Source organism: Rhinolophus sinicus, linkage group LG04 (assembly GCF_036562045.2).
Source record: "Rhinolophus sinicus isolate RSC01 linkage group LG04, ASM3656204v1, whole genome shotgun sequence".
Taxonomy (NCBI): domain Eukaryota; kingdom Metazoa; phylum Chordata; class Mammalia; order Chiroptera; family Rhinolophidae; genus Rhinolophus; species Rhinolophus sinicus.
The window spans coordinates 113,274,152-113,301,921 of record NC_133754.1 but is presented as its reverse complement, the minus strand read 5'-3'; the positions used below and the strand labels follow the sequence as shown (position 1 = coordinate 113,301,921).

At 43.6% G+C, this 27,770-nt stretch overlaps 1 protein-coding gene across 13 annotated transcripts in view; it reads right to left on the bottom strand.

Annotated features, from left to right (window-relative positions):
- The window catches only part of AOPEP (aminopeptidase O (putative)), a 344,124-nt gene that overhangs the window by 73,216 nt on the left and 243,138 nt on the right, over positions 1-27,770 (bottom strand). For 10 of the 13 annotated variants that reach the window (XR_012495672.1, XR_012495671.1, XR_012495670.1 and 7 more), the window contains exons 11-13: positions 24,180-24,240; positions 2,244-2,306; positions 1,758-1,832 (exon numbers count right to left, since the gene is read on the bottom strand). Coding sequence is in view for 9 of the 13 variants with exons in the window: in XM_019711979.2 (XP_019567538.2) it covers positions 1,758-1,832; positions 2,244-2,306; positions 24,180-24,240 (199 nt within the window). In the remaining 4 variants the exon portion in view is untranslated. Of the gene's footprint in view, positions 1-1,133; positions 1,231-1,757; positions 1,833-2,243; positions 2,307-7,670; positions 23,626-24,179; positions 24,241-27,770 lie in introns of those variants that run through there. The other 3 variants (XM_074330242.1, XM_074330243.1, XM_074330240.1) reach the window with 3 other exon arrangements.

Sequence of the window (27,770 nt, the reverse complement as noted above, 5' to 3'; positions counted from 1 at the left end):
TAACCATCTTCTTGCCCTCCCCACCTCCACCCTCAAAGCTAGTCAGTTTTAAGCTTCATTCCTTGAAAGGAAGTTCAGCGTGCTGGTCCCGACCTACTTCATTTTCATATCCTCTTTAAAACTGCTGCCCATATTTTCTAAGAAGAAAAGGCTAACGTGAGTCCTCCCCATAAGCTCTAACGCAATAGTCTCTCTCGAGGAGAAGGCTGGGAAGAACAACTCCCTTTCTCTTGGGAAGTACAATCCTCAGTCCCCCACCCACCCCTTTTCAGTTTCAGAAGGCTGTGGTCAGATCATGGGTGTCACAGATATAGTTACTTCAAGCTCAGATTTTGGTAGTGATGATACTTAGTAATCCACAAAGATAGCAGCTTCCCCTTCTTTTATGCATGATACATTACGCACTTTGCATAATCTTATTTTTCGTTTAAAAAATAACAGCGAGAATATATATTTTTTTTTAAATACTAAGCAAGACATAATTATTTTTCCTTCTTCGGACATTTTATGATTTCACTCATCACCTCACAAACATTTTTATACACTCCTAGACCATGAAAATTAAACAAACACAACCTACCATAACATGCCGAGGTATGGTCAAAAAACTCAAATCTGTTCAAAAATCACAACTCTTCTATTACTATTTAACTGAAGTGACATGTATGACCCTTTTTTCAAAACAGGGAAAAGCTAGGATACCACTTTTCCCATACTGAATGTCTCGCTACAAACGACTATCTTCCTCTGCCCGTTCCTTTTCCAGTTCTCTCAGAAGCCGCCCTGGGTATCCTCCCATGCACTCTGGAACTTTGGTGTCACCTTCATTATGAGGTGCTTTGTGCACACTCTCGGTGGCTGCAATGCCCATACTAAGGCAACACATCACAGAATTTGGCAGCAATGCTATCAGCAAGAATTTGGCTTCAGAATCAGGAGTGATTCATCATACATCCTAGCAGCAGAAAAACAACACACCGCTATTTTAATCCCTGGTGCTATCAAGAATCAAAAAACAGTACTTAAAATAATTTTTTAAAGTAACAAAAATCGTATCTGCTGTAGCACTGTAAAAACACTCTTCACTTTTCAGTGTTCAATAAAGGTCACTTAGAAAACAACAGACTACTTACCTTCTTTCACAATTCGTACTACAATGACAAATCAAGTTTTAACATAATTTCAGGAGAAAATAGGTAGTCCAAACTTCTGCAAGGTAACACCGAAATTCTAAATTTTGGAAAATAAATTTCTCATTTGCTGTACAGTAAATAAAATCGCTCCTAGCATTTCAAAGTAATCCACTTTTTTCAGCGTCTCTCTCCATTTTTTGAGATTAAAGTCTAAAGAGTAAGTAAGTATGCTATTGTATCTATCACAACCAAACAGAGAAACCCGATACTGTAGGTGATTTATTCACCTACCCTGTTAGGGGTACCTTAAAACATTGCCATAATAAACACTACTGATCTAATATGATAATGAAACCTACTTACGTCCTACTGCTCTATTTAATCATCATGAAATAAATCTCCAACCAGGGTCATTCTTGTTTCATGAAAACACAGTATGTTGATGACCATTAGGATTATCAGCCAGTATTTCAATAGAACTATCCACGCAAATTTACGATTTACTGTAAATTTAATTAAAACTTTTCGAAGAATGCTACTCTATTGTGACCAAGTCCTAGGGGGGCAGACAGGGAGGAAATTGATCAAGAATGCCACCCAGTGCTGTCTTTCGGGGACCCTTACCTTTTCAAACACTTCCTCCGTCCCCCTTCGTTTCCGTTTTCGGGGTCTCCGGCTCACTCGATTCCATTTCTCGACCTGAAGTTCAAAAACCACAGAGCATTTGAAACAGGACCATAGGTCCTGAGGGCCGCCCTTCAGCGTGAGAAACGCTCGGCAGCCTCTCGATGCAACCTTCCCAGCTTCACCTGGGGAAGCCACAGGCGCCTGTCCTGGCCACGGGGCCGCCTCCGCGCAAGTGGCTGGGGGGCGCTCGGGTCTGCGGCGCGCGGAAGCCGTGACCTTCGCCGGGCCGCACCCTCCAGTCTCCGGCCCGGGTTGCCGTCCGCGCGCCGGTGCGCCGCGGGGCCCCCGAACCAGGGCCAGCCTACCCACCGCTGCCGCGCGTCGGCGCCCACAGGGCGCCAGGGGTTCCACGCAGGGGATGCGGCGCGAGACCCACAGCTCCGGGAGGGAGGGGAGCGCAGGGACCATGCCGCTCGCACTCACCTCTACGCCCACTTGCCGCGCGAGCCCGCACTCCGCCCCGGCCTGGCGCTCAGTCTGCAGCGGCTGCGGGGGAAGGGGACGGTCAAGTTTATCCCGGGAACCGCCCCAGCCCCCTCCCCCGCGCCCCACCACCTCGGCGCGCTGACCTTGTACCTCGCCTGACGTAGGTGAGAGCCCGAGCGGAGGGGCCGGCGCCCGCGTCCAGGGCCCGCCGCCCCGCCGGCCCGGAGGAGAGCAGCGAGCCCTCCGGGCCCGCAACACCTAAGGCGCAGCGCGGGCAGCGGGCGACGCGGGGCTGGGGCGGCGGCGCGGGCGGCGGGCGGGCGCTGGGGCGGGGCGGGGCCTGCCTTAAAGGTATAGGCGCCGCGCCGCGCGCTCTGCAGGTCGGTTTCGCCCCCGCCCCCGCCAACGCGCTAGCGATTTTATTGTTCTCTTCGCAAACATCTCTCGTCCTCTCTCTAAACCGGCCAGCGCCCGCGCTCCCGCGCCCCCGCGCCCTCACACGCACGGACCGACACGGGCGCGCACGCCTTACCTTTCCAGCCCCCCACCCCCGCAGGCCCTGGGTACCCGCGAAAGGGTTTCTTGGCTGCGTTGCGAGCAGAAGTACTGCCCACTCACAAGAGAAAGGGCTTAGCAGGAAAAGCCACCTTACCCCCGCGTCCAGCCTGAAACTCACTCCTCCAGTCAGAAACCTAAGTGTCCAGATGCCCTTCGCGAAAGGAAAGGGACTTTTCTAATGGAGTTTTCTCCCGGAGTAGAAGAGACGTTTTAAGTAGACGTTTCTCAAAGGCCCCTCCAAACTCCAGGGCGGTGGCAGGTGACCTCCCCGGGGTGGAAGCTGGGAGTGCGTAAAAGGCGAGCCCCGCGCTCTGCTCGCGCGTCGCGGGAGCCAACGCGTTCTGGCTAAGCACAGCCGGCACAGCACTAGCCCGGCCCGTGGACCCCGAGAGCGACTGCGGAGAATTTAAAAGCGATACAATCTGTCGTCGTAATTAGGGGAAATTTTTCCATTTAGTTTATAAAAGTGGGTGATGCCCCAAGTTTTTCCTCCGACTCCCAGAAGACTTTCTTCCTTTCCTCATCAAAAGTTGGCTGAATCAGACTGGGGCGTGAGCGCTTGGGGAGAAGAGTCCGGTCACACTCGTGTTTGCTGATCTTGACCATCCCTTTAACTTTATCGCATTTCTTTAAAGAAAATCTGCCTTGCCCTCTCTTTATTGCTACTCTATCCTTCTTTCAAGATCAAAAGCTTTAGATCAAAGCCAAGATCAAACTCACTGCTTTAAATAGAAGCAACTTTGCTGCGGAGTATTTTACACAAAGAGGAGCTTCTTAATGGAGACATCACAGTGGAAAACTTTATTTTATCGCTTCACCCCATATTCACAAATGAACTACTTAAAATTACATTAATGATGCACTTCTAGTTCCTAAAATAAACAACAAGTCTGCTCAAATGGGGGATTCTTAACTTAATGTTTCCAGGAATGTAAAAAACAAAAACCATAGAGTTAGCTACATTAACCATTATGTATCCTTGTTAGCTAAGTGCTATGAAATGCATGCCCCTTTGCTAAACATTTTTCAATACACGCAAATGTTCTATATATAATGTACAACCATCATATACAATTTTTCTACTGTGAAAATGCATAAAAATAGTTAACGCCTTGCAAATCTCGAGTGCACATACACATAGGCAGGTAAAACTTACAAATGATGAAGTGGATTATATAATTGCAGAGCTGCTTAATTTAAAAAAAAATAAAACGCTGAGCTATTTAAGCTTCCATGCTACTAATAACAGTTCCAGAATCAATAGAAATCTATCACAGGCTGACATTTCCTTTTACCCACTAGAATTGTTTTGCTTGGGAATTTACCATCCCTAAGAACTCTGATACGAACAGTTCAATATTGATGTACTAAAACAGTGCCCTGCCTAAATGGACCTTTCTTAAGTGTCCTCCTTGTTGATTTATGAACAATTTAAAAACATATAGTCTTCGAAGAAACAAAAAACAAAATAAATTCCAACAATCCAGTAGCAGGAATAAAGATAACTATTGCAAATTAAATCTTATACAGGCTTCTATGAAAATCTGTTGTTACAGCTGGGTAATTAGTACTTTAGGTTTCCCCCCACCTTATAATTCTCACCTGGTTGTAGTCTCAAACACACACACACACACACACACACACACACACACACACACACACAATTGTTCCTCATTCTGTAAGTCCCATTGAGTCACTAAAAAAATCTTAGGAATGAGACCTGGGAACGGCATCTTGCTGCCATGGACAATCTCCTTTCTTCCTAGCACCCAGCCCATGGAGAACCTAATGGATTCTGGCATAAGCTGAGCCAAAGACAGATCCTCCTGTCACTGCTCTTCTAGTACCTTGAGTGGGTAGGGAGAGCTGTAGTCCCTTCTAAGTGCCTCCTAACGTGTCTCCTTTGTACTCTTGCCTCCCCACCCCACCCCCATAATCCATATTCCACAGAGAAACCAGAACAATATTTACAAAGGTAACTCAAATATCACTTTGCTTTACTGAAAATGTGTTTCCTTCTCTTCTTTGCCTGGCTGGCTCCTGCTTCTCCAGTTCTGGGCTTAACAACACATGTCCAGAAAGGTCTTTCCTCACTCCCTGATTCAAATTATGTCACCCCGCTACTCTTTCTAATAGCTTCCTGTTTATTTCCTATAAAATGCTTATCTTTTATAGCTATTTACAAATTTTTATTTTTAATTAAGAGACTTTTTAGAGCAGTTAGAAAATTTTGCACAGAAGGCACAGTCATATGCCAACATAACACACAGTTTCCTTTATTGTTACCATCTTGCATTCCTATGGGGGCATTTGTTACAATTGATGAAGCAATATTTGATACGTTATTATTAATTAAAGTCCATAGTTTTCATTAGGGTTCACTCTTTGTGTTGTACAGTTCTATTTTTTAATTAATTTTTTGAATATCTATTTTCCTGATTGGACTTGAAGTTCTAGGAAGAAAGAGATCCTGCCTTTTGTTCTTGATTTTTGTCCAATCATTAAAAACACTGCCTGGTGCATAGTAGATGCTCAAAAAATATGTTAAGTAACTGAATGTAAAGATAAAGGAACAAAGGACTGAATGAAAGGCATATGCAATTGCAAAGAGGGGAGTCTTGAGATAAAGATCTTTCTAATTAATCCCTGTTTTTTTCTCCACTAAAATACCTTAAAATTTGTAAAGAGCATAGAATTGTGCATTTTTGAAAAGAGAGACCATAGGACATGAGTTACATTACCAGAGTACTTCTAAATTAATGACCTTTTTTTTAATAGAGAAATGAGAAATAAAAGTCCCTAATTCCCTCATATATTAATCACTAAAATTATATTCCAAAATGGTAGTAGGAACTGAATTTAATCTAGAATAAAATATTAACCTATTGCATGACACTGGAAAAATATTCTTGATTGCGTTTAATATTACCTCAACACATTTCCCCTTTTTGTCTACCTAAATCTCCCTTTCTTCATGAGCTGACCCCAGTGGAGTTCGGGTGTGGAGAAACTGGAGGAAGACGACTTTTTAAAACTTGCAATTCTGTAGTCCGGGATGGATACCCTAACAACTATCTTTGAGAATGTGGTAAAAGCACTTTAAAGCTATCTTCAAAAACAGATGTTTTCTATTTGAATTATATCTTTAAAAAATGTTTTGTGCAGTAGAGACGCAAGTTTTAAAAGGAAATTGTTCTAAGAAAGTTTCTTGTCAAAGCAGTTTATAATAGCTGAAGACAATTTCAGAGGCTGAGGAAAATGCCATTGCTTTAAAATAAAAGCATTACTTCACCTAGTGGCTGGAGATTAGTTCTGGAGGGAAAACCTTTCTCCGTTTTCTTCCGACGACCTGTTTTAGTAAAGAGATGACTTCTTTCGCTGGAAAACGATAGTGATGCCAATTTCATACTGTTCATATGGATGTGTGTGCAGCCTCGTGATGAGGTTCAATCGGAGGAAGGAGAAGCAGCAGCACTCCTTCCTAGTGACCAGAGGCCGGAGGGGCACACAGGGGAGCCCTGAGTTACACCTAACTGCCTCCGATGGCAAATGACACTCCCCTGGGCACAGCGGCAGGAAAACTGTCCACTATAAGAAGTCAGGGATTTTTTAATACGGAACAAGGTAGAGAGGTCCCGGAACTTTGGCTGCCTTCAGAAGGGCTGTGTAGCCAACATATATTTGGGATGAATTAAAAAGTAAGAGTCTACACGGGTGTAGAAATAAAATCAAGGTTAGTTTAAGTTGCAAATAATAACAAGTAAGGATTAGGGGCAAAGTTATCAAATGTTTATGTCTTTAAATTTTGCTCTGTCATTTTTTAAATGTAACATTCTTTTATGATATATTTTTAGTTGCTTTTAGAAAAATTACACGTAACTTGTATTATTGCCCACTTTGCCTCTGTGTTAGAATGAACGCCTAATTTCTTTCTGAAGAGGATTTTGGCCCTACCAAATGGACCTCTTAGTGGAAATCCTTATGAAGCATGGTTTTCTAAAAAGGAAATCCATCCCACGTTTGCTCTGCAGTGACCTGGCTAACAGAACTGCTTCCCCTCAGCAACCACAACCCTGAGCTCACTGTTCCTCAAAACCTTGTACAGAGCTTGCCCCAGGGGACATGTTCAGTTCTTCCATTTCTTGACTGCCCCGCCCCCGAGACTCTGATGAAGCATTAGCTATCAGCTCTTAGCTAGCTAGCTCCCTAGAGAAAAATACACCTATATGGCACACAGCCCCTCCCACCACTCCCCACATACATCCATCGTCTGGGTCACAGATTTTTCTGTTGCCAGAACTCCTATATGAGATCCTCTTGGATGAGGGCAGACCACCACACAGCTGGAGCCAGACTGCATCCCTCTCACTGGTGCTGTGTGAAATTCCTTTTAGGGCATTATGTTCTAATAAGAAGCCATCAACCTTTATTGAGGTGCATCGTAAGAAACATCCCCATAAAATCTATCACAGTGTTTACCGTAAGGATTGTTTTAGAGGGTTGTTTACCTCATTAAATAGTAGTTTTCTGTGAGGACCTACAGGAAAGATTTCTTCCTAGTATCAACATCAGGAAGTGTTACACTTAGGCAGCTAGTTTGTTTTGCCCCATGAACACTGCAAGTGAAAAGGGTTTCCCCCTTCTAGAAAGCTCTGTAACCCTACTTTAAGCCAGGCATGGGAACTTTAGGGGGTGCATATTGTACGCTAATGTAATTCCTGGGCCAAACTTATTTTCCCACCATTATTTTCACTTTTCTTATTTTTATGTTTCTTATTTTATTTTTGATCATGCTATATTTTGCTTTGGAAGCTGCCTTAGCCCCGTTTTGGACAAGGAGGAGTATGAATAGCTAAAATATTCTGGATTTATTTTTTTATTTTTTTTATTTTCTTTTCTTGGGGCTAGGGGTAGGAGGTCTGGAAAAATTTTTCTGGTTCTAATAAATCTCTCTATTAACAACACTTAGAGGTGAAGTGTAGAAGATGAGGACATATGATTATACCTTACTTATAAAATTCAAGGTAAAGAACTAAAAAATAAAACAAAAAAATTAATATAATACCATACAAACATTACACAGGACTAATATAAAAATGTTAACCCACCAAGTATTTTATCTCTCTTGATATCAAAACCAGGGGAGATGGACTTAAGACTGCAGGAAGAGGAATGTAAATTGGACATATGGACGGGTTATTCACTTAACATACTGAGTGCCTGCTGCAAAACAGAGCATTAGACTTGGTGAACACAAAGATGAATCAGACACCATCCCTGTCCTCAGAAGACTCATATGACCGGGCTGCAGTGTGGTATGGTATAAGCCTGTCTGGGTTTGAATCCAGGCACTGCCACTGATTAGCTGTGTGACCTCTCTAAGCCTCTATTCTCATAGAGTTGTGAAGATCAAATGACACGTGTGACGTTCTTACAAGAGAAGGCAGTTGTTATTTATCAAATTCTAGGCTTCTGGAACTAAGAAGCAAACAACATCGCTAGAAGCTGGAGGGAAGTGGCTTACAGACAAAATAGGTACTGAAGGGCTACACATACCTGAGACCATGGAACCTCAGAACTAGTAGAAAGAACCAGAGTGGCCAATTTTGTCTAGGACTGAACAGTTTACAAAGCACTTCCACATACACACCATTCTATTTGTCGTACACAGTTGCACCTTCAGGATGAGGAAACTGAGTCTTAGGAAATGTTAGTACCTTTAGGACTTCATATTGCGGGGCCCTTAGATCTGGCTGGAAATGTAGTGCTCTTTCCACTCCAGCAAGAGAGCTTAGGGAACATCTAGCATGGCCACCTCACATTAAAATACATGCTTATAATGTAGATCAGATCAAAACACGACCCATAAAATATAGTCCCATACCGCGAAAGTCTATTGTAACAGCCACTTTAGAAAACAGGTATCAGTACATCCCCTCAACGCTTGTAGCACCGCAATTCTTTACAGGAAATTAACATTCAGAGACACTATAAACTTCAAGAATTTTACAGGTGAAATATAAAATTATGTAGGAGTGGCTTCAGACCAGTGGTTCCCACCTCTGACCACTTATTAGAATCACGGGGGTGGGGTGGAGGGGTGTTACAATTCCTAATGCCCAGGTGGCCCTCCAGATAACTTAGATTCTCCTCTCTGAGAGTAGGACCCAGGCATCAGTTTTTAAAGCCCTCCCCACCCCCCACCCCCCAGGGATTCCAATGTGCAGCCAGTATCGAGAACCACTGGTTTAGCTCATTTTAATGATGACTCATCTCTAACAGGGTACTATGAAGGTATTCCAGATGTTTGAGAGACATCAACATTTCAAGGTCAATGCCACAGATAACAGCTACCTCTTCTGTTCTATGACAGTAAGTCCCTTTGGGCAGACAGCAGACACAATGCCGGGTGGCCTGGGCTGTCGGCTGACCCAGGATAATGTTTCTCATAGCTTACACTTAGAGATAAACTTCTGGGAAAGATGAGTTGCACACACACACACACACACACACACACACACACACACACGCACGAACTAAAGAGAAGTGGATGAGCTCAACACTACCCAGAAGGAAGGCAAGAACGAATGGATATTTGAGTTTTTAGAGTTTTGTCCAGGTTCGTCGTAAATAGGATTCTGGATCCTAAGTGAAAGGAGCACAGATCCTTGTCTTCCAGGAACCTTAATTTAGTGTTGACCCGGAAGGCTGTAGACATGAGGTGGTACTGCCCCCTGACCCCCTGTGGACAATATTCTAATTATGTCGGTGGCAGCCACCCATACCATGGAAACAAACAGATTGCATTTGGAAAACTGATGACTAGAATTAGGGGACAGTGAATGCAAAAGACCCTTTGTGTGTGCAAAGCGACTGTCCCAAACACGAAGCAACCTAAGTAGAACTTCCTTCGAGTCTTGGGCACTGTGCTCTAACCAAATGGGCTTCCTTCTTTAGAAAAGACACCATGCACTGATGCTATAGGAAAACTACTCTGGAAATGCCTTACAAAGACGTTGCTTACTAATTCAAAGCACAAACATATACGCTGACATTTCACAAACTTGAAAAGCAGACACTGACGTCTAGGCCCCTTGGATTATTCCCTAGGATGGAATGGGTGTGGTATCTGTGAGTCTGTGTGTTTGGAGAGCCTGCGCTCCACTGTTCGTCCCAGAGGCTGGGCATCAGGGAGTCTGTGACTCCCAGCAGGTCTAGCTCTCTTCCGCCTGCATTCTATTTTGTAAACACTTTGGCACTTATACTGGGTTGCCTGTCATCTGGCCTCCCAAAGGTACCCAATGAAGTTACAACTTGAAATAAATAAGAGGGACGGGCCTGAATCATCCTACCTCTATTCAGAAGTATTAGTAAGACCTCTCTCTGTGTCTCTCTCTCTGTGTGTCTCTCTCTCTCTCTGTCACAAACACACACACACATACACACACACACACACACACACCAAATAACGAAAATAAAATCCATCACAGTTGGGGGTGGGTGGCTGTCCCAAATATATATAATATATGAGAAAGCTTATTTTCCAGAATGTTTGTTCGCCAAACATTTAGATCCATATAAGAGGTGTTCCAGGAAAACAATGGGAAGGTCCAGAATTGATTGGCTGCTAATCTCTTTACCTTTTGTAGGATGTTTCCTCCAGCAGTGGATTAAATCCATGTTTAATGCTACCCAGGCCCAGCTATGTCCATATTAGGAAAGCCCAAGCTCACATCTCATTCTCTCTCTCTCTCTCTCTCTCTCTCTGTGTGTGTGTGTGTGTGTGTGAAAAAAGGATCTGTCCTCCCTCCCATTGCTCTGCTTCCACCCCCACATGTGTAGGTGGGAGAGTAGGAGCCGGGAATGTGAACTTGATCCAGCATTGATCAGCCAAGCAGCAAACTCTTATTGTTCTTTAGATACCAAACATAACTTCTTTCTACTAGGGATAAACCCAGCCATTCTGCACACAACACAGCTTTTGTGCTCAGTAGTGTGAGAGATGGAAAAGGACCACAAAGAACATTAGAGCTTTATTAGACCCATCATAAACACCTCCTAATATGCAGAATTTAAGAATCCACCCAGTTAATTTATATTCACATCAATATTAGGTATATTAGGCTCTCTTAAAACTAACAGTCTTCTGGTCCTCGCTGTTTTTATAATTATCAATTTCAATTTATAGTGTAAATACTTGGTCTGTTTTAGCTTTGCCTGCTATTTGAGCATTTCTTGTTTCACTACCTTGCTCTCTGAGGTTCAAGGGCCCTGGAAATCATGCGAATGTACAACCAAATATGCTGTTGCTGTTTTTTAAGTGCTGTCCTATGAATGTGGCTGACCTGTCTCTGTACAAAGCCATATGTGGTGAGAATTCAGACCTAGGCACCGTCCGGCCTTGCCACGCAGAAGGTGAGTGTTACACAACCTCTCCACGCCTGTGAAATGGAGATAATTCTATTTGCCTCCCAGAGCTGTGCTGAGGATGAAATCAGACGGCACTTGAAGCCAGAGGCACAATGTAGACCAGTAAATGCTCATTCCTTTCCAAAACCAAAGCCTGTCTGGTATTTTGAACCTAAGTAAACTTCCAAAGTTCTCAAATTACTGAGTTGTGACATCATAATAAAAAGCCTCACCTGACCACCACACAGATACAATGCCGCTGGACGGAACCTGCAGAGATACGACACGTTTGAGCCACTGCAAACAAGTGTCTATCCCTTCCCAGAGGACTAGTGGACATGAGGAAGCAAGTTCTCTTCCTCATCTGCCTTAGTCTAGAGGAGATCATACCCTTTCTGGTCCCATTCACTCAAAACAATAAGCCCACTGTTGTTATAAAATGAAATTTCACATTTTCTACATTGTTCTCTGAAGGTACCAGCAAGACCAGGTGCTAGATGCAAAAACATCTAAAATCCTCGTAGTAGTTACATGCACTTAAAACCAATGCAATAATTAAGAACTTGGGCTTTTCAGTCAGACAGATGTGCTTTTCAGTTTCCTCATCTATAAAATGGGTGTAATAATAATGCCTGTCTCATACAGTCGTGACAAGGAGCAGTAAACAGTTATTACGCTTTATGCACTTGATCTAGACTCTACTCAGTAAAATGACACTTTTTTTTTCATTCTGGATGTTCTATTACACAGTATACTAAGGAGAAAGGGGGAGAGGAAAGAATTAAATAAAAATATAATTTAATGGAGTTATACAACCTATACATTCTTGGATTGACCCATTTACAGCTTAATTCACTAGAAGCATTTATGCCAAACCCAGACAGACATCCTTCAATTACAAACTCAACGACAGTGATGAAGAAATACAATTTGAGGGGGAGAAACCTATTGGGAACTCAGACGTCTACTTTGTAATAAATACAACTGAGAAGAATCGTAAAGAGAACATATGTTTGCTTGGCTGCACAGAATAGTGAAAAGTGACGGCATGCACAAGTGAGGAAAAAGAAAGAGAGCACAGAGAGAAAAGGAGATGGAACACTTGGAGAACAGGCTGGAGACAGGAGAGGTGATTCCTCCCCAAGGAAATGCCACTGGGAAGCAGACGCTCTCTCCAGTGAAATCCCATCATCACTGGTCGCCCTGGAGTCTTAGCCCCCAATTCTGATGTATTGACTCTGGCCTCCCTTCCATGCATTTTCATGCCAATAAAGTTGCTGAAATTAAAGAAGAATTGAATTGTGAAGCTTTTGGGCATAAATAATGTCATATTGGAAAGTCAGGGCTAATAACAAGCAGGATGCCCTTAACGCTCTTAAGAAAAACCATCTGATCTATGTAGCCCTCAGTGCGGTTTGAAATTTCCCTCCACCTACAAAGGAAAATATTTTTAGCATGTAGCACACTTTGTAACAGACATATAAATGCACTGGAAATATAATTTTAGGGAAGCATCTGGGTTTGATCATTTCTTGTTATACCTCACCCCCCGAATAGGTCCTGCTTTCTCAGGATAAGGAGCACCAGTCTGCAGCAATCTGTGCTGTGACCACTGTAGCAATTTCTCATAAACATTTCATTACTGGCTCTGCTTGTTTTCATTTTTTAAAGCGGCAAATACTCTAATGATTTAAATATAAAAGCAGCATAAAAAATGAGGTTTTCCTTCTGGAGCATTTGGCCCCAGTGTTTTCCCCTCCTTCAAAAGGCAACCTAGACTGCACCGGACTACTTTCCCCAAGGTCATTTAGGCAGCAGACATAAATGAGTACTGACTTATTTTTATGTCTCCAAATGTACCCTAGATGTAATGGTTGCCACTGTCCAAGGTAAAAGTCACCTGCAGTGCTTATTAATCTGCAGGAATTTCAAGACATTAACAACCCTGGAAAAAGTTTTTTCATCTCCTGCTGGTCAAACAGGTTAATATCTGTGAATAACTGATTTAAATTACAAGTGAGCATATTTTTCAACGGTCGACCAGCATAAATGCTCTGGCAGATTGATTATGACTTAAGATTTCTCCCAATAATCTTTCAAATAGCAATTTTCCAGTAGGAGAAAAAAGAAATGCACAAACAGGGTTTCTTGTTAGTGTACATTTATAAAATACAACTCAGGACAAAACTCATATGAAAACTCACCCAGTATCACTACAAACTAAGGGCAAGTTTTCAGTCTGAGGATAATTCAACATGAGGAATGGAAGACACTTAGAGGGAAAGTACATCCCAACCTTCCTCCTCTCAGAGGCAAACAGCACACCTGGCGCTCGGGCCTCAGCGAGGTACCAGGCCGGCACATAGTGACATAGGGACGCAGTGACGTGAGGTGCAAAGTGGGTCTGGCCTTCACCCAGGCCAGCTCCCTCACTCCCCAAAGCCATGAGGACTCAGAGAAGGCCAGCGGCTCGCCCATGGTCACACAGCTTGCTGTGGGGCTGCCTCCAAAGCTGCATCTACTCTTCATCAATTCTTCCATCATCCAATACAGGACTAAGCCCACAAAGCAACACTTCACTACACTTTGCTCTGTGAAGACAGCAAAGTGGGTAGAACGCAATGGCTTCTCCTCCTCCACCCAGCCTCCACTCTTGCTCATTAATCTCAAAATAATGCAACCTTGCACTTTCTGCATCAAGTTGTCTGCACCCCACTGAGAGTGTGATGGCGCTGGTTATAACCAGACAGGATGAGAGGAAGAAAACACTGAGCTCCTCAAGGCCTACGCTGGAAAACCGACCTAGAAAGATGGGGTCTTCTACTGAAGGAGCTGAACACACTCTTTACCAAGTGCCAATAAATTGTGGACAGCTGCCATACAGAGAAACGTGTGCGACACAAATGCTGCCCTTTTTAAACTCACATTTGGACTTGGGCAGTTTGACAGTCACTGACTGTTACCCTGACCTGGGATACACTTGCTGGCTGTCCGACACTGCATGGTGCCCCTGACATTCTCCTGCTCTGTTTCAACAGAGGGGACAAAATGAGGACAAAACCAGGGACTCTAGTTGGAGTTTGCTTCTGAAAGCAAATAAGGGGATATGGGAAACATCCCTTAAATGCTTTAGAAGGTACATAGACACTTTTTGGTTCAACCAATGGCTTTTTCTCCTTTGTTGTTTTGGTGACCTGGTATTTATTATCTAATTTAGTTTCCATCTCAAAAGAGGAACAGTTGTGTCTTTCTAAAGGAAAGACCTACACTAATCTCCACGCTCACTCACTTTCATTCACACCAGCTGATGTGTTCACCAGCTCTCTGATGCAATAAAGTCCAGTATTTCCTATGCAAAATATACAGTCAGATACACAGGGCTACCATTTAGAAATATCTAAATGGAAGAGGGGAGTGTATACCCATGACACATATTCACGAAAAACCCCGGAAAGTGAGGTTTACATTACTATATGCACAAAGCCCATTTTTGTCCATTAGAAAACAGTTTCAGGAAAAAGAGTAGTTACTGATTAGATTAAAAATCATCACTGCTCAGAGCTCTCTGCTGTATTTATTTATTATCTCTTTATAGCTCTTATAAAAACTGAGGCAAGGATGAGACCAAGCAGATTTGGATTAAAAGCAACCCTGCTAAAAACACAAAATGCCTTAGTCGGGCGTGCTGAGGCCCGGGGTCCTGGATCAGAGTCCAGCTCTGCCACTACTACGGTGACGAGCTTGGGCGGATCAGCCCACCTGTCCTGGAGTGCAGCTCCCCCCATGGCTGGAAAGATGAGCTCTTCTCCAAGACTTACCCCTACTTAGGATTCTAAAGCAGACTAGAAGTTGTTCAACACCAGAAAAAACTAATATTTAACCACGAAGCAATAGAGGCCACACCCAAGAAATATATACACGTAGATGATAAATGTATTATATGCCTATTTTGTTCGACATAATGGCTCTCTACAAAAAAAGAAGTCAGTGTTCTAGAAGCAGCCAAGTGTCCGGGACAGCGCTCCTTGTCAGCAGGGGCTCTGGCGGAGAAGTTGGTGGCAGGCCCCCCGAGAACCTTGCACGCCCACGGTCAGAGCCGCTACCCAGAGCCTGGGGTGCAGACCTGAACAGCAGCAGAGCCTGTGCAGTGTCAGAGCCCAGCGGGCCTGCGCTTGCGCACATGTGCACGACACGCTGCACTGCTGGGGCTCAGGGCGTCCCCCGGGCGTGGCAAGAGCGTAATGCAGACAGAGAGCAATCTGCCTTTGATGAAGAGACTCCCAGAGGATGTCGTCATCCTAATAAAAGGAAGAATGGGTGAAGTTCTTCTTAAAAAGTAGAATCAGATGTTTTTCTATTGACATAAAGGTTTACAATCCGAAACTATCTGTGTCCTAATTCTTTGAGGGCACGTTGAGATCTTTCTGAAGATCTCTCTCTACAAAATAAATAAAGCACTATTCCAACAAGAGCCTATTAAATGGTATCGCTTTTTCTGAGAGCTACAGTGTCCTTACTTAAGTGATTCTCTCTGTGGGTGCACAGTATGTGTGAATCTGAAAAATGGATGACACTGTATGTCCAAACATGGCCCACCGGACTGGGCACCTTGAGGACAGTCACACTGCCTGCCCTGCACAATGAGCTGGCTGCCTTGTGACCGAGTGGGGTGCAGCCAGGTCCCCAGCATGCAAAAATGCTGTTTTCTATGCACTCAGTCTCTGGCTTGCCCAGCACAGCAAATATAGGAAGTTGACCTCTACCCAGATCCCAAGCCCAGGCAGAGGCCCCCTGTGTGCAGGGTGAACAGAGGTTGGTCTGTGGACACCCCTACAGGCCATGCGCTCATGGGCAGAGCTTTGCATGCCCACTCACTGCCCAGCACAACGCTTGGAAACTAAACCAGAAAGCCAAATACCTGGATTTCTCAGGAAAAGTATAAAATCGAAGGACTCTGTTTAGATTATGTACTCAGAAAAGAAGGAAACTTCTTTTGACAGAATATGGGTCCTAGCCCTACTTAGCAGGTGTGAGCTACAACCAGGATGTGTAGTTTTAAAGAGCTTCCAGGACTCGGCATAACTGGAGTAAGTGACCCCCAGGGCCTCTAACCCGAGCCTGTAAAGCTATGCTTCTGGCAAATACTCAGCCTTGTCTCTTTATTAAAACCCACGTGTGCACAGGCCACTACCAACTGTCTCCATCAACTGGACTGAGCCGAAGAGACTTTTCAAAGCGACTCCTGATCCTTTCTCTTCTGTTCCAAAAAGCAGAACAACCAAGCAAATACTGGATTTCTCTCTACACTTACAAAGAAAATTTTCAAGGGCGAGGAAACACTTTTCATCCTCATTATTTACTAGGAGTCTCGTCTTAGACTACGATGAATAAGATTCAAATTCTTTCTGGAAATCAGGTTTTGGAAGGCAGAGAACAGAAGAAAGAACACAGAGTTTTCATTTGGTGCCCCAAAGGAAAATGTCTCCTGTGTCACCATAGTGCCAATACACCTGGACAGTGTCAAACAAGATGCCCCGAATAAAACACAACGCCCAGCACAGACCCGCAGTTACCTACTTCTCTCTGGGAGGACAGACCCTGTCTCTTGTGACTGCCAAGCAGTGTATCACTTTGAGTCTGTGGGAAGGGCCAGGTGCTTTGGTGACACATCGACATTGCAGGTCCTCCTCTCAGGAAATCCAGAGAACCTAGTCAGTGTACCGCTGAGGATCCTTGACAAAATGTTCAGTCACTTAGAAAATGTAAGTCCAACCATGGACAGGAAATGACAGCAAAATTATCAGGAGCCCCAAAGCACAGCACATTATGGCAACTGCTATGATTGATATAAAAGAACGAAGGCGCTCACAGCACATGTAATTTGAAAAATACAGTTTCTCTGGAATTTGCAAAATAACTATTCTCAGTTTTCTTGAATGACCATTACATGTAGAATTCTTAATAGCCACTACTGAGAGTGAGTATTTCTAACAGGCCTTAGAATTATGTTGGTAATATTAAATAATACATAGCAAAAGAAGTCTACAAGTTACTCTCCTAATAAACCACCTGGCTTTCTCGGTGCTAAGAGTTCCAATTGACAGAAAGTCTCTTACATCATATCTTATCAAGTTTCCTCAATTTTGTGACTACTGCATTTTCCCTGCAAGACTTAAAAAGTTTTCCATCATGTGCTTGTGTGGCCTTTGGCAACTGGCAAGTGTTGGCTTGGAAAGAAGTGGCATTTTCCAAGATGACACAATAACCTGCTGTTCTAAATTCTGGGATTCAGGAGCGAGTCTGAGAGCTTGAGCTGATTCTTGCCTATTTCCAGGACACTGTAAGGGACCAACCGGCTGTTCCCGTCTTCTCTATCCTTGACACTGCCACTTGCTGCCTGTGATTGTGCCATTTAATGGCTGATAAGCATTTCCCCCAGAGTAGAAGGAGCCACAGAAGGGCTGGGACAGTCACGGCATCAGTGTGCTACTTGTAGCACTTTGGGAAACAGGTCGCCTGGGAGTTGAAATTAAGAGCCAAACTAAGGCTGGTAATTCATTCGTACCCTTCCTAGTGACTTCTGTGAAGCTCTCCCATCCATGGATTTTGATCATCTGTACTGTCACAGCAGACTGAAGGGCATCTATGGACTGGCCAGCTCTATCTTTATCCATACGTTTGAAAAATATACAGATGATTTCAACGGTGCCTATTAGGTTGGGGATTTTAAGGCATCATACACTCAATTTAAATCAGCTAATAGCTTTAGAGCAGCACCGTTCACTAGGACTATATGGAAGCCACACGTGTCATTTAAAATTTTCTAGTGTTACAAAAGTAAGACACAGCAGCTAAAGTTAATTTTAATAATATATTTTATGGGATATATATTGGGTTATAATGTATCCAAAATATTATTTCAACATGTAGGCAATATTTAAAAAATGATTAATGAGATATATTACCTTCTTTTTTTGTACTAAATCCTCTAAATGTGAGTGTTTTCACAATCCATCTCAATTTGGATGCTAAATTTTAATCATAAATGCTTGGTCTATATTTTGATTTTATAAAATTTACAATGGAAAAGGTGGATTCATTCACATAACTAAATTCCTCCAAACAATAACTGGATTATTAGATTTTAAATTTAAATTTAGATTAAATTAAATATTCAGCTCTCCAGGTGCACTAGATTATTTTTCAAGTGCTTAATAACCACATGTGGCTGGTGGCCACCATACTGGACAGTGAGCCCTGGAGCATCTACCATGTGCACCACAGCAGGTAATACAGGATGAGTCAAATACCCTTGTTTCCCTGGTGGGGCAGGGGAGGTATGAGACACATACAAACAGTAACAATATAAGACAAGTTAAGATACTTGCTAAATCCAGAGAGAGGAAAGCATCCCAAGGGGAGAAAAGAGCACACACCAAAGAAGGTGGTGGTAAAGCTCACAAATATTTGGAGACTGGTAATTACAGTTGGGCACATGACAAGGAGTGGTAACAAACAAAGTTTAAATAGGTAGCTTGGGGCAGTTCTGCCAATAGCCTGAAACAGCAGGCCAAAGAGTTTGTTCAAAATGCATTGCTAATGGGGAAAAGGTTTCTGGGAAGGATGGAGCTGAGCTGTGTTTGTGCAAGATTCACTTACATTGATGTGGATGACGATGGAAAACGGGGACAGCTTGATGTCTAAAAGACCAACCAGCTACTGCTCTATTCCAAGCAAAATATAATGAAAATATGGGGGAGGCCTAGGAAAGGAAAGAAATTTAATAAATATGTACATAAGGATATCAGGACTTGGCAATGTGAGCAGGAAATCAAAGAAAGGAAGGAGTCAGAAAGTTCTGTAACAACGAAAATAAGGAAGTACAGAAGAAAGGTTGGACAGGAAAAAGTTATTTCTAATGTATTTGCATATAAAAGTTTTAAAAGAAGATTGGAATATATGTACATATAGGGTGGGGTGGTGGAGATCTTTGGGCAGAGATGAAAAGAAATCAAAATCTATTTATAGAACTGTCAAATTAGCAGAAAGGGCAACTTTCTTAGAAATGATGTTTACTATTTCAACAGTGGCGGGAGACAGGTCTCAGTAAATCAAATTATGGTACTATTCATTAGACAGCTATGCAGCTGCTAAAAATTATTGCCCTTGAATTATATCAAGGGATATGGGAAACTGCCTTTTTTTTTTTTTTTTTTAACTTTGTGTTTGCTTTCATTTATTTTTTGAAAATAAGCTCTAACTCTGAGATCTTAGGAAGTTCCTGAATCGCTCTGGTTTTGTCTGGCCCTCAGGAGTACATATGAGAGCCAGTGACACACAGGGAACTGGTTACCAAACACCCATTAACTGTAGTGGAAGTCACACAGTGAAGCCCCATGCAGCGCAGTTGATTTTCACCTCCTAATGTTCTTTCAGCGTCTGCCTTCGTGGGTGGGTATTTACTGCAGAATATTAAATGTAAGATTCCTCTTTTTTAATACAGACTGAGTATAGTGAATTGTAATTGCCCCCTTCTAAAATCGGCAGGGTGCTAAAGATATGTTCATTCTTCAGCTAGTTAGCATTGGGGTAATCAGGCAAATACAAAAACCATCATAATCTAGAACACAATGGAATACAATCCATTTTTTTTGGTAAAATAATTATGACAACACAAGTATAAGAAATTGAGTATTTTTCTGTGACTTTTAAAAGTCTAATAGTTTTTTGTTTTTTTTAATTTGCTGGGGGGTCACACAGCTGATAAGGCACAAAGTAAACTGTGGACCTTTTGTTTTTATTCCTGTCCCCCCACCACTTCTCTCCCCTCTGGCAACCATCAGCTTGTTCTCTATATCTGAGTCTGTTTCTGTTCTGTTTTGTTAATTCATTTGTTTTATTTGTTTAGATTTTGCATGAGTGAAATAATGGTATTTGTCTTTCCCTGTCTGACTTATTTCACTTTGCATAATATACTCTAGGTCCATCCTTATAGTTGCAAATGGCAAGATTTCATTCTTTTTTATGGCTCAGTAATATTCCATTGTATATATGTACCAAACCTTTATCCATTGATCTATTGATGGATACTTAGGTTGCTTCCATATCTTGGCTATTATAAATAATGCTGCATGAACATGGGGGCATCTTTTAAAATAGTTTGTTTTCTTGGGATAACTATCCAGAAGAATTGCTGGATCATATGGAAGCTTTATTTTTAATTTTTTGAGGAACCCCCATACTGTTTTCCACAGTGGCTGCACCAATCTGCAATCCCACCAACAGTGTACAAAGGTTCCCTTTTCTCCACATCCTTGGGAACACTTGTTATTTGTTGATTTATTGATGATAGCCATTCTGACAGGGGGAGGTGATATCTCATTGTGGTTTTAATCTGCATTTCCCTGATGATTTGTAACGTTGAACATCTTTTCGTATGTCTATTGGCCATCTATCTGTATATCCTCTTTGGAGAAATGTCTGTTCAGGTCCTCTGCCCATTTTTTAATTGGGTTTTTTTTTGGTGTTAAGTTGTATGAATTCCTTATATTTTTTGGATATTAAACCCTTAGTGGATATGTCATTGGCGAATATCTTCTACCATTCAGTAACTTGTCTTTTTGTTTTGTTGATGGTTTCCTTTGCTGTTGAAAAACTCTTTAGTTTGATGTAGTGCCATTTATTTATTTTTTTCTTTTGTTGCCCTTGCCCAAAGAGATACATCCAATAAGATATATTGCTAAGAGCAATGCCAGAGTTTACTGCCTATATTTTCTTCTAGGAGTTTTATGGTTTCAGGTCTTACATTTAAATCTTTAATCCATTTTGAGTTTATTTTTGTATGTGGTGTAAGAAAATGTTCCAATTATTATTATTATTATTATTTTGCATGTATCTGTCCAGTTTTCCCAGCACCACTTAAGATATATAGTTCGGATAGTAAAGACTTTAAGTTCAGATAATAAAAATTCCAATTTTGTTTTAAAAGAATATGCACCTATATGCTGTACAGCACAGAAAATGTGTAGAGGGAATGACACCAACCTGTTAGTCACAGATTATCTCTGGGGGGTACAATCGAAGGGGCCATTGCTTGAACTGCTCTAGAGAACATACTATTTTTATTTTTAAAAAGGGAGACAAAGGAAAGGGTAAACTATATATTCATACAGAAAAATGACTGTAAGGATTTATTTAAAAAATTATCTCGGGGTCATTTTTATTTCATTACAAGCTTTTTTATTTTCCAAAAAAATATATATGTATTACTTCCATAATCAGAAAAATAGTCTGAAAGGAAACAATCTATAATTCTGATGGTACAATCAAATTTAAATCTGTTTGCAAAGCCAAAGGTTATAGGATTGGGTGTTCTTTAAAGAGGTTTGGATCTAATTACTTTTACTTCTTTGGGGCTCATGCTTACTTTTATTGCTGTTGAAGCTATTTCCACATTTAAAAAAAAATGATTTCCATTCAATGTGGCCAAAAAAGGAAAATCGAGGCCAACCACAAGGCAAGCCTTCCTGAGAAGACAAAAAGCCTCTGTAACCTGCGGAATGAAAACTTCACCAGTAGAACGTGACTCTTTTGTCATGAAGGACTTCAATTACTGGTGGACAGAAATTTTTAACGAGAACAAAGAGCATCGGAGTGATTTCAGTGCTCTGGTTGTCATTCCAGGCCAAGCACACTAGTAACTTTATATTATAATGATGGAGACAAAGAACAAGGTGTCCCATTCACCGCCAGGCTCCTGCAACCGGAGGGTCCCGGCTCTTGCAGAGCCTTTCACTGAAGTGGAAACGAGAAGGAACTCTCAAGGAGCGTGAAAAGGCTGCGAGCAGGTAAATCATCATCAACCATATAAATAACAGCAGAAAATGGGTATAGGGATGAAAAGATGCCATCTGATCATTCACGAATGGAAAGATATGCACTAAATCAGGGTCTTTTCTCTCTGAGGCTGTTGTTTTTACTGAACAGTTAAGCACCCAAGGAAATACCAGTTGGGTCTTAAAGACAATTTATAGCCGGGTTGGCCTCGTTGCACCTGGCTGTGTTTTGACAGCAGGTTTCGTCAGTTTATAGCAGAGATTCTTGTCTACACTATAAGCTGTCACTAATGCAACTAGACCTTTGGAAGAAACATAGGGCTCAGAGGCAAATCTCTCCCTTCCACGTACCCCTCCCCCTTTTAATGAAAAGCAAAAGCCTCCTGCTGGTGGCAAAGCCTGGGCCTCTTCAGGGGAAATTACGAGCCTCCTGGGAGTGAGAGGGTCAGCCCCAGTGCTACAGCTTGAGTGGGGTGCGTCTGCTTCTGGGCACTGATTAAGGACTCTTTCTGTTTTCTTCCCTCGGGGCTACCACTGAACACTGCGGCCCTGTTGTTTGGAGCCAGGAAATTCGGGATTCTGTTCTCTGAGCTCCCAACTCTTCCCAGCTTCCAGGCCACCCTAAGAATGTCTGGGAGCCTTGCAACAGCCTGGCCTAGGAACACTAGGCAGATGGGGATGCCCCCACCCCCATCTAAAACAAGGGCAAGGCTTCGCTATTTAGGATCAGACAGACCCTAAACCTTGTTTCCCTGAGATTTTTGTATGTGGCATGCATCCTGGTTTGGGAGCCACCACCTTAGAAGTCACAGGAGCTCATGCTAAGACCTGAGCTGACAGCACTGCCTCCCAGGACCAGCAGCTGCCTTACCTACCCCTGCTCTGTTTTGCCTTTTTAGGACTGAGTCTTTTATACTCTCTCTCTCTCTCTTTTTTTTTTTTTTTTCTCCCAGAAAGATCAGGCCAAACAAATAACTTTTAACAGGTGACACACATTCCTGAACTGAAGGCAATGCGTCCTTCTTAGGAATGAGCTCATGGTGGCTGGTGGCCGACATTGTCCCGTGTGGTAAAACAAGACAAAGATGTGAGGAGAGGGAAGAAAAGGTAATGGAGAACAGCCCCTCCTGTTCCTTAATTTCATGGTTCACAGACATTCATTGACATTTAGACACTCCCAAGGGGAAGCTCGTATAACTAGCCATGAAACCAGAAACGAGCAGGCTAACGGGCTGCTCGCCTGGGTCCAGGGAGGTTTCTCACCGCCATGGGAGTCCACTCCCAGAGGCAGGGCCGCTATGATGGGTCTGCAGCTACACTGGGGGCAGCCCCGATGCCCAACGAAACAAGCTCCAGGCCTGCAGGGTCCTTTGAACAGTCCCATTCAGGATGCCATCCTGGAACTTCCCAGGGTGCAGGCTCTAGTGAGGAACAGCACTCAGAATGGTGAGGGGTCAGGGCTGCCCTTTAGGCTTCAAGAAGCAGGCCCAGGATGTGGAGGGAGAGGAGGCTCCAGGCCAGGTGATTCCCAGCTCACGCTGGCTGGGGGCCATCTCTCCTTGAGAATTTCCCAGGAGCTGAATGGGAGGGAGAGAGTAAAACCTTCAGTAGGGACAGGTCCTAAGGCAGCAATGAATCTAGATGGCTCATTCAGATGAGACACCAGCCTGAAGCAGGGATGCAGAAGTCGAGGGGTAGCCGCACCGGAAATGATGGAAAAAGCACGAGTGGGACAGGTCAGAGGGAAGCTGCAGGCAGCCAGCTCACTGTCTGGCTGCAGCCAAAGAACAGAGCTGGAGGCCAGCTGCAAACCCACTGGCAGCACCAAACTGAGGCCTGGTGATGACACCCAAAATATACACTACGCTTTGCAAGAGCTCATCTACACACAGTTCAGAGATGAGCAGCATGTCTTCCTATGACAGCAGGTCACCTGAAGCAGAGGCCGGACGGCAGGCTGAGAAGGGGCGGGAGACCATCATCTCCCGATTCAGGGATATTCCAACTCAGAATGATGATTATTTTCATATTGATAAATATGTAAGTAAATCATTGTCATGATTGATACAATAAGTGGCAAGCTGTACTTCTCCACTGCCTCCCCTAAAGCAGTCAGTTATCTGGAGCTCACCTGTGGAATTCCGGAACTCTCAAGCCAGTCTTGGAAGATGCTTTCAACAGACAACTCAAGCCTTTAAAAATAAAACAATAACAAGCCAAGGATTAAAAGCACTGCACACAGAATGGTCTCTCTAACTATTTAGGCACATCACAGCATCGACCTTCCAGAGAAATACCTGTTCTCTGGACAGAGCACCGCTGTCCCAGGTTAAAGCAGTGCAGCTTGTCTATGGTCAGTAGGATGAAATAGAAGAATCCGAGGCAGACCACGAGAGGTGGCTTTACTGCTCTGAGAGAAACGTTTTGGCTGGGAGCCAACTCAGGGAGGACAGGTCATGTTCATAAGACACACCAGGCCTGACAGCTTCCTGAGAGTGGTGCCGCAAGTGAAACCTGAACATTACAGCACTTGGTGCATCCAAATGAAATTTGAACTTTATGGTGACGATGAGCTACGACAAGCAAAAGTGATACAAACCACTCTTGGAGCACAGAGAGGCTCAGATGAATGGAACTCGCGAGGTTTCCACGGCCTCTGCTTTCCAGCAAGCCCACATTCTGCTTTATTTGAAATACTGTGATTACTTGTTACGTCTGGTCCAAAGTCAGCTGAAATCCTTTTGGTTTCATGCCCTGCTGATTTGAATTCTCCTTAAATGTACCAAGTATCCAGTATATTTAGGGTCAAAGGACTTTAAGTTGTGCCTTCCTGTCTTCCTTAAGTTTGAAGCAATTCCTCCCCCATTTCTAGAAAACTCCTGCTCATGCCCGGAACCTCCGCTCACAGAGGCCTTCCTTGAGCCCTCTTCCAGGTTGGGTGTGGCATATCCACCATGCTCCCTGTCCTCTGTGCTATAGCATCCATCACGGTTTGTGACTGAGATTTGTTTGGTTACTAGATTTTAACTGTCTCCTCACTGGATCGAAGCTCTCTGGGATCAGGGTCCATGCCTGTTTTACTCACTTCCTAACCCAGCACTTGAAACAGTTATTGGTATAAAAGAGGATCCTTATGGACGTTTCTTATTTGAATGAATGAAAACACATTTCACTGTTCACGCAATAGAAATTATTCCTTTTTAAGACAATAATCACCTTTCCCAGTAAGATATTCCCAAGTTGTTAAGATATGTATCTTTTTGTATTTTACATTTTATATATTACATTTTCTATGTATAGTATTCCCTCCCTTCTTTCCTTTTGGAATTGTAAAAGAAGTTGTGAAAAGATGGGTGCAGTCTGCATTTGTTAATTGAGGTGCTGAAGGCCCAGTGCTCCCTTCACCAGGTGGGCTGTGCTGTGGCCGGGCACAGGGAGACAGGTGGGGGGGAGCCACGGGCCTGGGGGCACTGGGAAGGAGGGGCTGACTGCTCTGTCCCCTTCCTTTTCTTCCCCAGGGAGAAGCATGTCACTGGTGCATTTTGTCTCTGCTGGCCAGGGCAAGAGCAAAGGCAGCTGAAAGAGGTGACCGCTGCTATTTCAAAACAGAAAAAATACACAGGGGGAAAGAGGGACTAAGCAGGGAAAGTGTTTTGGATTCATTTTCAAGATGATACCCACCTGTGGTATCAGGCTGGGGAAGAGGAGAGGGCAGAAGTGAATCTGGGGGAGATCAGTGTTTCCCCGAAAATAAAACCTAGTTGGACCATCAGCTCTAATGGGTCTTTTGGAGCAAAAATTAATATAAGACCAGGTATTATATTATACCTCATATTATAGTGTTATATTATATGATATTGTATTATGTTATATAAAATATTTTATAAAATATTATAAAATGATTTTATAATATTTTATAAATTTTATAATATTTTACAAAATAGTTTAATATAAGACCGAGTCATATTAATTTTTGCTCCAAAAGACGCATTAGAGCTGATGGTCTGGCTAGGTCTTATTTTCGGGGAAACACAGTGGTAAAACCCCCGAGGCCGCTGGTCCAGGTTCCCAGACTCAGTGGGGCTGCAGGACATGCCTCGTATGAAAGGTCAGGTGCTGTCATCCCTGGGCCTGTCCCCACTGCTTCTCTGTTGTCATTTAACAGCACCAAACTCAGTGCAAATGGCCAAGCCCCCTCCATAAGCTGTGAGAGTGTGGGAGTGAGTGTGGAAGTGTGTGTGCGCACTCATGTGCCTGTGTGTGAATGTGTGCGAACACACGCGGGGGCGCCTGGATGAGAGGAACAAGCTCCCAGAGCCCCTCACATCGACATCATGATTCTTTCTTGGACTGGATTTACTTGGTTGGCAGCAGGGAGAGGCGCTGGAAATGCCCTTAGTTGGCATAACTGCTCTGCCAGGAGGAGGAAAGTGGGGTTGAAGGGGCCACTTTAGATAAGTGTCCAAGGAGGCGTGAAGTTGTTTTCTGATGGAGACTGTGAGGCTGGAAGGTAAGAGACATTTTAGAATTTCCATTGAGGACAAGATGCTCAGTGAAGCCCTGCTCTTGTTTGAAAGGAATGTAGACATTCCCACCTTGTCTGGTCGGAGAGGGGGTGGGGAGGGAGGACCTAGGTCAGGTCACTTGTGGGGGTCAAGTTCCTGCCCTGGGGCGCGAGCCGCTGGGGAGGCTATAGGCCTTCTCTGTGTCTGCCCTGATTTAGGGGCAAGGGCCCGTTTCTTCTCTGTCCTTCCCTCACTGGTGCTTTTCCCTAAGCAGCCCATTCATTCGCTTCTTTTCCAGCCAGACAGGACACTCCTGTGTCTGGAGCCCTAGGTCCAAAAGCTCCTGTCACTGGTCCTTCAAGGGACATTAAGGAGAGCCCTAGCAAGAGGCTGACTCTGACCTGAGCTTCACTGTGCTATGGCATTCTAGGAAAACGTTAGTCTTAAGCCTTCCCCAACTTCAGAGGAAGATGGAGAATTTAGAAAGAATTTAGAAAAGAGTAGGAGGGATGATCAAAGAGGGAGGTCAAGGGCACTGGGATTAAATATCCTCAAGTAGAGAAGTCTGGGGAATGACTTCATAGCCATTTCCGAGTGAGTCCACAAAAGATGGTAAACAGCTGTTGTGCATGCCCGTGGAGGAGTGTGTAAGAGGACACGGACATAAATTTCCTTCGGGGATACAGCTTGAAGACACTTCTTTAGGGGTGGCATGGGGAGGAGCTGGGGAATTGAGTGCTGGAATGTTACTGAGTGAGGTCCGGGTCTTCACCAGAGACTGAGGATAGGCAGCAGCTTCTCTATGTGCCAAACACTCGGTGGATACCCACTGGGCACAAGAGAAGGAGAGAAGAAAAGGAGGGATACAGGGAGGGAGGGAGAGAACGGACTGGGGAAGGCTGACATGGGAAACCCCACTGCCAGGCTGTCTGACAGGGGCACAGAGGACGTGAGTCAGAATGCTGCCCGTGCCTGTGGAGAGATGTGGGGACCTACATGTATGGAAGGGGCCCTGACTGCTTCAGGAAGGAGGACAACAGGAGGTGCATTAGGGGAGTCTTCTTAAAGGAGGCAGGCTTGAACTGTCACGGAGGAAGGCTGTGTTATTCTGAACAATGGGACCAGTAGAAACAAAAGGAAAGTACCGACAGGGCAAGGAGAGCAGAGGCAGTGGCTCAGAGAAATGGCCAGCTGGGCTGGCACATAGAATGAGATGT